We start from the raw sequence: 10077 nt of genomic DNA on the forward strand, positions 1-10077 counted from the left end.
AATACACAGGCATCAAAAGCACCCGTGCACTATTTTGTATATTGGTGTTTCTAGAACCTCATTTCCTAATTCCTTTTACACAAAAGAAAATGCCTCTCTTACTGCTGGGTAGCACATACTCCCAGGTACTGTTGCTTCTTCATTTTATACCTGTGTGCACTCGGTAATGTTTCTTTAAGTAAATTCAGCATTTCTGCTCTACACAGCCATAAATAACATAGTGCAGTGGCACTTTTAAACATGCACTGCAAACTCTGTCAGGGTTTGGGGTTTTACTTCTTTGCTGTCTCGCCTCACAGGAACACCACACAGAGTGCTGCAGAACACAGGATAGCTTCACACTTCTGAGGTGTATCCTGACCATCATTACCCTCGAGATGCTGAGAGCAGAATCTCACAGCACTATTGTCCTTACCCACACTGCAGGCCTTTATTGCCCACTGGTCAAAGATACCCCAGAAGGAACATGCAGGAGCAGTTCTAGTCTCCCCAATTAGAGCTGACTGCACAACAGCCTCACACAGGCTATCAGGGCAAGCAGGGATCACAGGGTAAGTGGATGCTCTGTGCTGCTTTGAAGCTGCTGAAGTTAAATGAGAAACCCAAAATGAACAACAAGCCCAGCAGTGCAGAAAGGCTGATGTACCCTGTGGTTAATCCTCCTCAGTCAACAACAAGCTGCTTCCTTGGTCTCAAGACTCAACTATCTGATGTAATAGGTTTTAATAACAGAGAACGTAAGATAACAGAAGGTAGTGCTTGGCTGTGCACAAGAACTGCCATAGAAGCATGGGATGATCCATAAGGATCAGGTAAGGATCAACAGAAAGAACCAAAACCAGTATCCTTACTCCCATATCAGTGGCTCCCTAAGCAAGTGGCCTGTCCCTGGTTTGAGTCTGAGACCTTTATAATCACTGTGACAAAACCTACAGAGAACACACTGTAAGAAGTGACAAATTCTGCCTCAATCCCACTTGCAGTGTATTTGAAACACTTGCTTTCACTGCTAAAGACAAAGCTCACCTAGAGCAGGGTCACGCTTTGAACAACAGGGATCCCACAGAGGACTCATTCAAATGATCATATTTTAACCAGGCGGTTTCAGAGTCCAAACTTACTTGAACACTGTTTTTCATCACCTTTCGCTTTGAGGCATTTCAGCCTTATCTAATCATGTATTCACACTGCATTTTAATTGCTTTCAAATAAGCAAATACACAGACTACTTAGCCACTGCCTGGAAAGTTACTCTCCCCCACCCCCCCCCCCCCCCTTAACATCAACATTGGGAGCCTTGAAGGGAAGGAGAAATCTGCCATTAACACCAAAGCCAGAATGCGTTGTCCCTAATTCTGCAGCCTTGCCTGCCTTATCCAGTGGCCAGCTTTCTGTCAGATATACAGACAACACCAGCAGCTAACAGATTTAACTCATCAATTCATTGACATTTAGAACAGGGGCTGAAAACTCAGACTCCACTTCCTATACAGTGACTGAGTTAGGAGGGATAGAATAAACCATAGAGGCAAACCTCTCACTTTCTGCTCTCCATCTGCTCTTGCTCTTTTTTATATATATAATATATATATGGAATACACAAATATAGATTGTGTGTGTATACACAGAGTGCACACATTGCCCTCTGCTGACCAGAGCCCAATACACAAGTCCTCCACCACACACTGCTCATCATACATGATGTGCAACCAATGCTTGCCAGGACCATACCTGGTACTCGCTGGTACAGGAAGAGGCACCTTGTTCTATACAGCAATTACCAAGGTTATTTTCAGAAGGCAATTTTAAGGCCTGGGGGTTTCTCCACTTTGGTTCCTCCTACCTGGTGATACAAAGCTCTTCCCTGTGTGGGTGCTGAGGCGCTGGCACAGGGTGCCGAGAGAAGCTGTGGCTGCCCCATCCCTGGCAGTGCTCAAGGCCAGGTTGGACACAGGGGCTTGGAGCAGCTGCTCCAGTGGAAGGGGTCCCTGCCTGTGGCAGGGGTTGGAACTGGATGAGCTTTAAGGGCCCTTCCAACCCAAACTCTTCTGTGATAGCAGGGGGCAAAATCAAACTAAACACGTGCAACAGCTGCTTATGGGTTAACCTACACCTATGCAGCACCCAGAGCTCTTGCCCTTTTAGGTAACATTTATCACTGCTCATTTTTCTTCCCATCACAGCTGGGCATTTGAATGAAACACCAGAGAGGTGGGAGGAGACAGAGGTGGGCAAAGTGAAGCAGGAAAACAGCAATTCCTTCTCCCTGCTCTTTTCACAAGTGCTGTCAGTTTCCATTTCAGTAAGAACACAAAACTGAAGCACCAAAGAGACCGAGGTCAATAAACACTTTAGTTCTCAACATCTCCCCTCCTCCATCCTCATACCAAAACTCTTTCAAGTATCCAATTCTATGGGAAACCACTTTAGACCAAAGTTTAGACACACACTTTAGACTGGAAAAAGTACAGAATGGTTTTCAATTTAGGAAGCAGCTCAGTCAGTTTAACCATAAGCTTCTCAGAGGACCTACATGTTACATGAAGTCCATAGAGTGCCTTTCTGACAGTGACTGGCCATAATGCATTATTCCTAAGTACCTACAGAGGGACACAAAAGAAATAGACTGGGGTTCTTAAAGTAGGGGGAGAAAGAAGATTTCTGCTGTTGTTTCTGTACTCACCCAAGGCCCAGTATGATGCAGCTTCCAAAGGAGGAGCACTGTTGTAGAGAGCGTGGATATACATGAGGTGAATCATCAGCTCAGCCAGGCACCACCAAAAGAAAATACGCATTATGCCCATCATGAGGATCCTAAGATTGGTCTTCAAACTGAAGGCTTCTTGGCTCCTCATCTGAAAAAGAAACCCAAAGAGGTGATATGGCACATAACTGTGGTACTCACATACCAACCCCCAAGAGCTTGATTAAATTTCATTTGCTATTCATTACTAAGGGGACCGTTTGACAGTGCCATTTGCTACTTCCTGACCTGGCCTCTCCATTCTCAATCTCAGTAAGCAGCAGAAACCAACAAGAAATCACACATGACCATAGACTGCATCAAACTGTTGCAGGAAAGGCCAAGTGCTGTTAACCTGAATAGGATCCAGACATGAGACACTTCTTTCAGTTTCTGCGACCTGATCAATCTTTAATCAAAAGAAGTTTAAAGAACCTACAGCTATGAAGGTTTTCCAAGCAGCAGCCCTACCAAACACAAACAATAACTGCTTGCTCTTAAAGTACCTCCAATTTCTACTCACTACAGGGGATTGATTATTTCAGGACAGTTCTCCATTCTTCTCTTGTAGCATTGCCAAAATCAGCCAGACCTATATGATGTGCTGAGCAAATGGCAGTTAACCACAAGATAAATATCAGGTAACAAAAGGTTTGCTGCTGGCAGGTTTCTTAAGATGTCCCAAACTATAGTAAACATACAAATACTTTTATCCTCTTTCCACAATATCCAATTTCCACAGAATATGATCAAACAACAGAAACACAGGATTGCCTAAAAATTTATTCATGTTTTGTATATCTATTACTGTGTGTGTCTGCTCATTCACTTCATCCCAGTGATGTTAGCTGTAGACATCACAGAATCATAAAATGGTTTGAGTTGGAAAGGACCTTAAGATCATCCAATGTCCTTTGAACAAGGACACCTCACACCAGACCATGTCATCCAAGCCCCTGTGTCCAACCTGGCCTTGAGCACTGCCAGGGATGGGGCAGCCACAGCTTCTCTGGGCACCCTGTGCCAGCGCCTCAGCACCCTCACAGGGAACAGCTTCTGCCTTAGATCTAACCTGAACTTGCCCTGTTTCACTCTGAACCCATCACCCCTTGTCCTATGGCTGCAGTCCCTGATGAAGAGTCCCTCTCCAGCATCCTTGTAGCCCCTTCAGACACTGGAAGCTGCTCTGAGGTCTCCACGCAGCTTCTCTTCACCAGGCTGAACAGCCCCAGTGTTCTCAGCCTGTCTGCATATGGGAGGTCACACATCACAGGTGATTATTCCACACTTACTCAAGCGTGCAAGAAAACCAGTAAAGCAAAATGTGATGTTTTCCCCTGTCATGAAAAATCAGGCTTGAAAAGCAGCCTGCAAGGCACTAGGAAAAGATGCTCAGTAAGATAGGTCAGTCCTTCACATAGTAACATGCTAACCATTTAGTCTGAAGAAAAGCATTCCAAGTAATCATCAGCTGTTTTCACACCAACAAGATGGGAAACTCAGAATTCCCAACACAAACCAGCAGCTTCCTGAGACTCTGAAATCAGCTGCTGCTGAAGATGTTACCTTCTTCTGCCTAACAAAGGAGAGGCAAATAAAACTCCAGCCCAACAACTGTAAGCTAGAATTATGAGCATTTGGAGACTGTAGCAACATGTGTCACTGGGTTCCTGGTTGAAGGAATAGATCTGATGTCAGACAAAAAAACATCCTCCAAAGTAGAACTTGGGGAGGAAAGTTCCTCCTCAAGTTGATATCCAGGGGACGGCTGAATTCCCAGTGCTACACTCAAAGTCATTCCTACAACATGATTTTGTATTTTCAAAATGATGCTGAAGGCAGCTTTAGGCACCCAAACAATTCTTAACCTCCAAGGAGTCTAAGTGAAAACTGGCATCTTTCAAACCATCAGTAAGGAGGAAAGCTATTACAGCAGCAGTTAGACATGTTTGTACTGAAGTCCAAACATGCAGGACTCAAAACTCCTTTTCTGGAGGTGTTTCTTCTTTTTTCAGAGTACTTCATTAAGGGAAAAATATTTCAGACAGAAACAGACAGAGTCTCATAGGGGAAACTAATCAGCCAGACAGGAAAAGGACTTGGCTTTCTCTACACCTTCTCTAACACTGGAGTCTAATAAACCCCTCTCCAACCAAGACAATATATGTTGACTAAATACATTAGTTACCTGCCCAGTGTGAGTTCATTGGGCCACAGCTGCCATACAAGCGTGAATACCCAAGACTGGTTTCTAACTATGGCCTTCCCTTTTGCATGGAGCATACTTCAACACTTAAAGATAAAAGGACAACAGATAAGGAGTGCCATTGTAAACACCTTCTGTTTGAAAGTCTCATCTGCATCAATTTCTGTCAAGTAGGAAACTAGAAAATAAACAGAAACTTAGGCTTAGCAGTAAACTGCACTACAAAATACACCATTAAAAGAACATCTCAAGGAAAACTGGATGAAACTGCCTACCTAACATTGTCATGATTGGTATTAGAAACTCTCAAGATGAACCTATCATGCTTTAGTCTATGCCTCAAAGCATAGGGTCTGTGTCTAGATTTCACAGTTGAAAAGAGATCACCATCCACTTCCAACAGTTCACCCAATACACCCGAGGCACAGATGCACTAAAATTAGTAACTGTCATCTTCAAAAAGCTCTGTTACCTGCTTACTGAATTCATCAAAATTCATGAGGGGCCCGTTGTGGAAGGTGGGGTAATAGAAGACATATGCCAGCATCCAGAGGAACGAGTGGGATGGCTTCTGGGCAGGTCCATGCCAGCAGTACTCCAGGCTGAAGCTAGTGCAGAAGAGGCAGCGGACAGAGAGGGTGAAGAGCAGCAGGTAATACTCGTTCTCAGTGTCATACCACTTCCTCTGCAATACAAAATACATGATAGGGCAAGTCTGTGATTTCTCTATGGCTGGACAGCAATGCCCACCCAGATCCTCACTTTCAGGGTCAGCAGCAGCAGGAAGCAACTAAATCTAACAGCAGCTGGCACAAGCGTCTGAAGTGAGCATTAACACATGAAAAAGTAGCCCTGGAGAGATGGAACTGACGGAGAAAGGGGGTCTCCAGAGCTACTGCTACCAGCATAAAGAGCCCACAGTTCCATTTCAGTAACATATTAGGTTGTGAATAACTATGATAGCAGGAGACATATTCTTACAGGAATGGCATCATCTCCCTCAGATTTGGCCCAGTACAACAATACCCAAACCAGCTGGCAGCACTAGTGTCAGCAAAGGGACTGCTACAGCTGAAGCCAAGGCTGCAGTTCAGATCTGAAAAGAATCAGTCACTCCTGAGAAAGCTCAGGGCTGGAAAGTTGTTACTGAACTTTCCACTTAGCTAAGGATACAAACCCAAAAGCTAGCACCTTAAACTGGCACCATTACAGCTTCAAAGAACAAGAGACGTGTTTACTAGAACACTAGTAAAGCACTATCATACACCAGCTCTGCTGAATACCACTTGCACATTAAGGCTCATACTTCATTTCAATGCACTGACCAGCATGACTGAGAAATAAAACCAGTACTTTGTCAAAACTACAGCTGCCATAATGGGCACCCACCACCATAATTAAGTCAATGCTTGATTACTCCTTCTCCCATTACCTTGGCTTCTTCCACAACTGGTATGCGTAAGGTGGATAGCAGGGTAAGGGAGCACAACCACGTCAGGACCGACAGCTGAAACTGAGCCACAGCAAAAGAAATCGTTGCATGTAACAAGATGACAGCAAAGCCCTTGATTCCCAGCAGCAACCAGCAGGCAGCCATTCCATAAACCATCAAGCACCATGGTTTATACTGTTAAAGAAAAATGAACAGGTTTTAGTTTGATGATTTCTAATGAAAAACAACCAACCAACCCCTCAATATCTGTGCTGTCCTACACAGGCTTGACAGTGGAAACAAATGCAGTCAACAAGGTTAAGAACAAACATAGAGTCATAGTCAATTAGGTTGGAAAAGCCCTTTAAGCCCATCAGGTCCAACCAATCCCCAGCACTGCCAAGGTCACCACTAACCCATGGCACTGAGGACCTTGTATGAACCCTTCCAGGGATGGCGATTCCAATGCCTTCCTGGGAAGCCATATAGGGAAACCATAAAGGATGGGGATACACAGAAGGGGTTTCTGTAGCAGTGTGTATGAAATCCAGGGTCTCCCTGATCTGAAGGAGAACATAAGATCTTCCCTTCCCCAAACTAGCAAGTGGGACACCACCAGCCAGTCATTTCTTACAACCATCACAATCATTTAGCAGTCATGCCAAAACCAAGCAGTCCCCACCTCACAGTCTTGGAAAGGAATAACTACAACCTCCTTTGGTGCAGAAGTCAAATGACACTGGTTAATGGCTCACAACAAAGCAGAGGTTTTCATGGGTTGGAGGCTCAAGCCTCCAAACACTAAAGCAAGGCTATCACCTGAACATCATCACAGACCCACACACAATTCACCCCCCAGAATGGGATTTTCCACACTCAGTGGCCTCAGTGCCAAGTTTCCCATGCCCAAGTAAACTGAAACCCACAGAAACCCCCTGCTGTGCAGAAACTCCTTACATACCTTCTCCACCAAGAGCCTGGACACTTGTGATACCAGGAGGTGACCAGCCAGAAGCCACAGTATACGTTCCCTTCCCCATTCGATCCAGTAGCTCCATTCAAAGTCCATGGGGTCCTGGGGCATCAAGGGAACCGGTCACTATGTGTATCTGGCCATAAAAGCATGTCCTTACAGAAAACACCTATATATTAGGTCCAATACCCCACACCACAGACCTCCACATCTGCAGAATGTCACTTCAGCAATCCAATTGGATCACCTACAGCAGTGAGCTCTGACAGCACCATTTCAATTGTGGTGACACAACTCCTAAGCCCCTCAACTGGTGCTGAACCTGACCAGTAATCACTGCCTTGCCCCTCAGATGCCAGGGAGTCTCCTAACTACAAAGAGAGGCCATTTTGGACTACACTGATCCCATGCAAAGCTTAGCCAGGAATTTGTATTATCCCAACTTGGCTGAAAAGACACCTTGCTGGGAGAGGAGTTTCACTGCCTATTTCAACAAAGCCCAGGTGGGATGATACAAAGTGAGGTCATCTGGAGGTCCCTGGGACATAGGGGTTCTCTCAATTATTTAAGAGGGATCAGCTGGTAGCCTTGTGTCCTAGACAAAGCCCCACCAAAGTGTACCTCCACAAGTGCTTTATGGCCTTCTTGAGAGCACATGTGAAGAGTCCCTTACCAGGGCCTGAACACCAAAATACTTTCACAGCTGTGCACCCCTGGTCTTGTGTAAATCATTGTATTAGTAAGATGTATCAGATGTATCAGCTGTACTTCAGAAGGATGTGAGGTCAAAAGCACATGGTGAAGCTGCTTTTTGGCTTGGGTGCTAATTTTCTTATTACTTTAGGGTATTATTTTAATACCAACCACATTTCTTTAAGCCTGTATGCCTCATAAATCTGTTCTATTCCATGCTGTACTACAGAACAACCAAGAGGAAAACATGTGTTCACTGATTTTAAGCTGATATTATCCAAACCACACAGCAAGAGGAAAGAGAGGAAAAAGGCTGCAGGAAATCCCAAAGGGGATGATAGTTTTTTAGGGCCAAACAGTAAACCAGAAGGTTTATTAACAAAGGAGAAATGTTTAGTGCAGGGATCAAGAAACAAACTTGGGTTCTGTTTTCACATCTAGACACACCTGGTAAGTTCCTCAGTAGAAACAAACAGAAATTGACTATGAACATCCATGTCTGCACAGTTACTACAAACTCTGAAGCTACATCAGAAGCTCAGGGGAGCAGAAAACATGCAGACATGTGGTCACTGCCACAGAGTAAAAGATGATGTTACCCGTCTCCCATTGTACCTTTTTGAGGCCCCGAAAGAGAGTCCCTGGTTCCAGCCCAAACTCTGTGTCCATCGCAGCTTCATACTCTGCAGAGAAGAGTAAACCTTTGCTAAGGACACAGCAGCCAGAGCAGGGAGAGTCACAGGGGCAGCAACTTACAGCAGGCAACCTCTTACCAACACAGGACCTGTGCTAAGCCCCCTTTCCCCTCTTTAAGGACTACCTGGCTTCTCCCAGCAGAGAAGGGACACACTAACCTGACATTAACAGGTACAGCAAAGCAGGGCAAAGCTGCTCCGAGAAGCCCCCTCCAGAACCCACCTGCATGCAGCCTGTTGCCGTCTCTTCAGAAGAGGAGTGCAGAGCCCTGCACTCACCCACCCAGCACTTCCTTCAGGGCCCCCCCTTTCCGGCACTCCTTCCCTTCAGCTTTTGTGAGGTCCAGCTAAGATCAGTAATGTAGAACACCTGGCTCATTACACCCTAACAGCAGCAATACCCATTTCCCTAACGAGGCTCTCTAACGAGCTATACTTCTATCAGGTAATACCACCTTCACGTCCCCTAAAACACCAACGTGCTAGAACGCAGTTTCTTTTCACCTACGAACTCTACATAACTTGTTTAACCCCCCCCCCCCCCCCCCCCGCACAACGCAGCACCACCGAACCAAAACAAGCCCCTATAGCTGCTACTAAGAAACGACTCAAGGCACAGGCAGGTGTTTGGAAACAAACTGCCCCCAAAGCTGCGCAGACAAGGCTCTGAGCCCACTTTTTCCCCGACACCCTCACCAAGAGCCCCAGGACAAAGCTCTCTGCCCCACTGGCACCTGGGTGCTGCTTCCTCGGCAGCCAGGAGGAGCACGGGCAAAGCACACACCAACCCACGAGTGCAGGATCGCGCACCCCATCGCGGACTCACTTCGGGACACTCGGTGCGCCTCGTAGAACGCGTAAAGGTGCGAGCCCACGGTGAGGAGCCCGTAGATGCGCGTTTCCCAGGCCGGTAGCAGCATGGAGCTGGGGCTGCTCCCAGCGAACCCACCGGCCGCTTCCCTGCGGGGAGAGGGAGAAGACGGGACGTGTATCCCGGCGGAACAAGGCACGGAGGCACCGGGACCCCGGCGGGCCGGGCTCCGCCGGGAAGCCCCGGGACCGATGGCTCAACACGGTCCGGGCTCGGTGGGGAGAAACGGGGCCAGGACCGTACCCGGGACGGAGGTGGAGAAAGGGAAGGCCCCGCTGCCCGCTTACCTGAGCGGGGCTCGGCAGCCGAAGGAGCAGGAACCAGCGCCCCGACCCCACGATCCCGACGGCCCCCGGACGGCGGCGGAGGGCGGCCGCGGGGCGGAGCTCCGGCCCTTGAGCGCCCTCTGCCGGCAGCGCAAGGTACCCAGTGCGGGGACACTATGGCTTACAGTTACCACTACA

The 10077-nt window shown here is 47.0% G+C and overlaps 1 protein-coding gene across 1 annotated transcript in view; it reads right to left on the minus strand.

Moving 5' to 3' along the window:
* The window catches only part of HHAT (hedgehog acyltransferase), a 131637-nt gene extending 121941 nt beyond the window's left edge, over nucleotides 1-9696 (minus strand). The window contains exons 1-6 of the mRNA XM_034060709.1: nucleotides 9569-9696; nucleotides 8663-8730; nucleotides 7343-7456; nucleotides 6382-6576; nucleotides 5422-5634; nucleotides 2684-2855 (exon numbers count right to left, since the gene is read on the minus strand). Coding sequence (XP_033916600.1) covers nucleotides 2684-2855; nucleotides 5422-5634; nucleotides 6382-6576; nucleotides 7343-7456; nucleotides 8663-8730; nucleotides 9569-9662 — 856 coding nt within the window. The 5' untranslated portion in view covers nucleotides 9663-9696. The remainder of the gene's footprint in view (nucleotides 1-2683; nucleotides 2856-5421; nucleotides 5635-6381; nucleotides 6577-7342; nucleotides 7457-8662; nucleotides 8731-9568) is intronic.
* Between the last annotated feature and the right edge of the window lie 381 nt (nucleotides 9697-10077).

Source organism: Melopsittacus undulatus, chromosome 3 (assembly GCF_012275295.1).
Source record: "Melopsittacus undulatus isolate bMelUnd1 chromosome 3, bMelUnd1.mat.Z, whole genome shotgun sequence".
Lineage (NCBI taxonomy): Eukaryota > Metazoa > Chordata > Aves > Psittaciformes > Psittaculidae > Melopsittacus > Melopsittacus undulatus.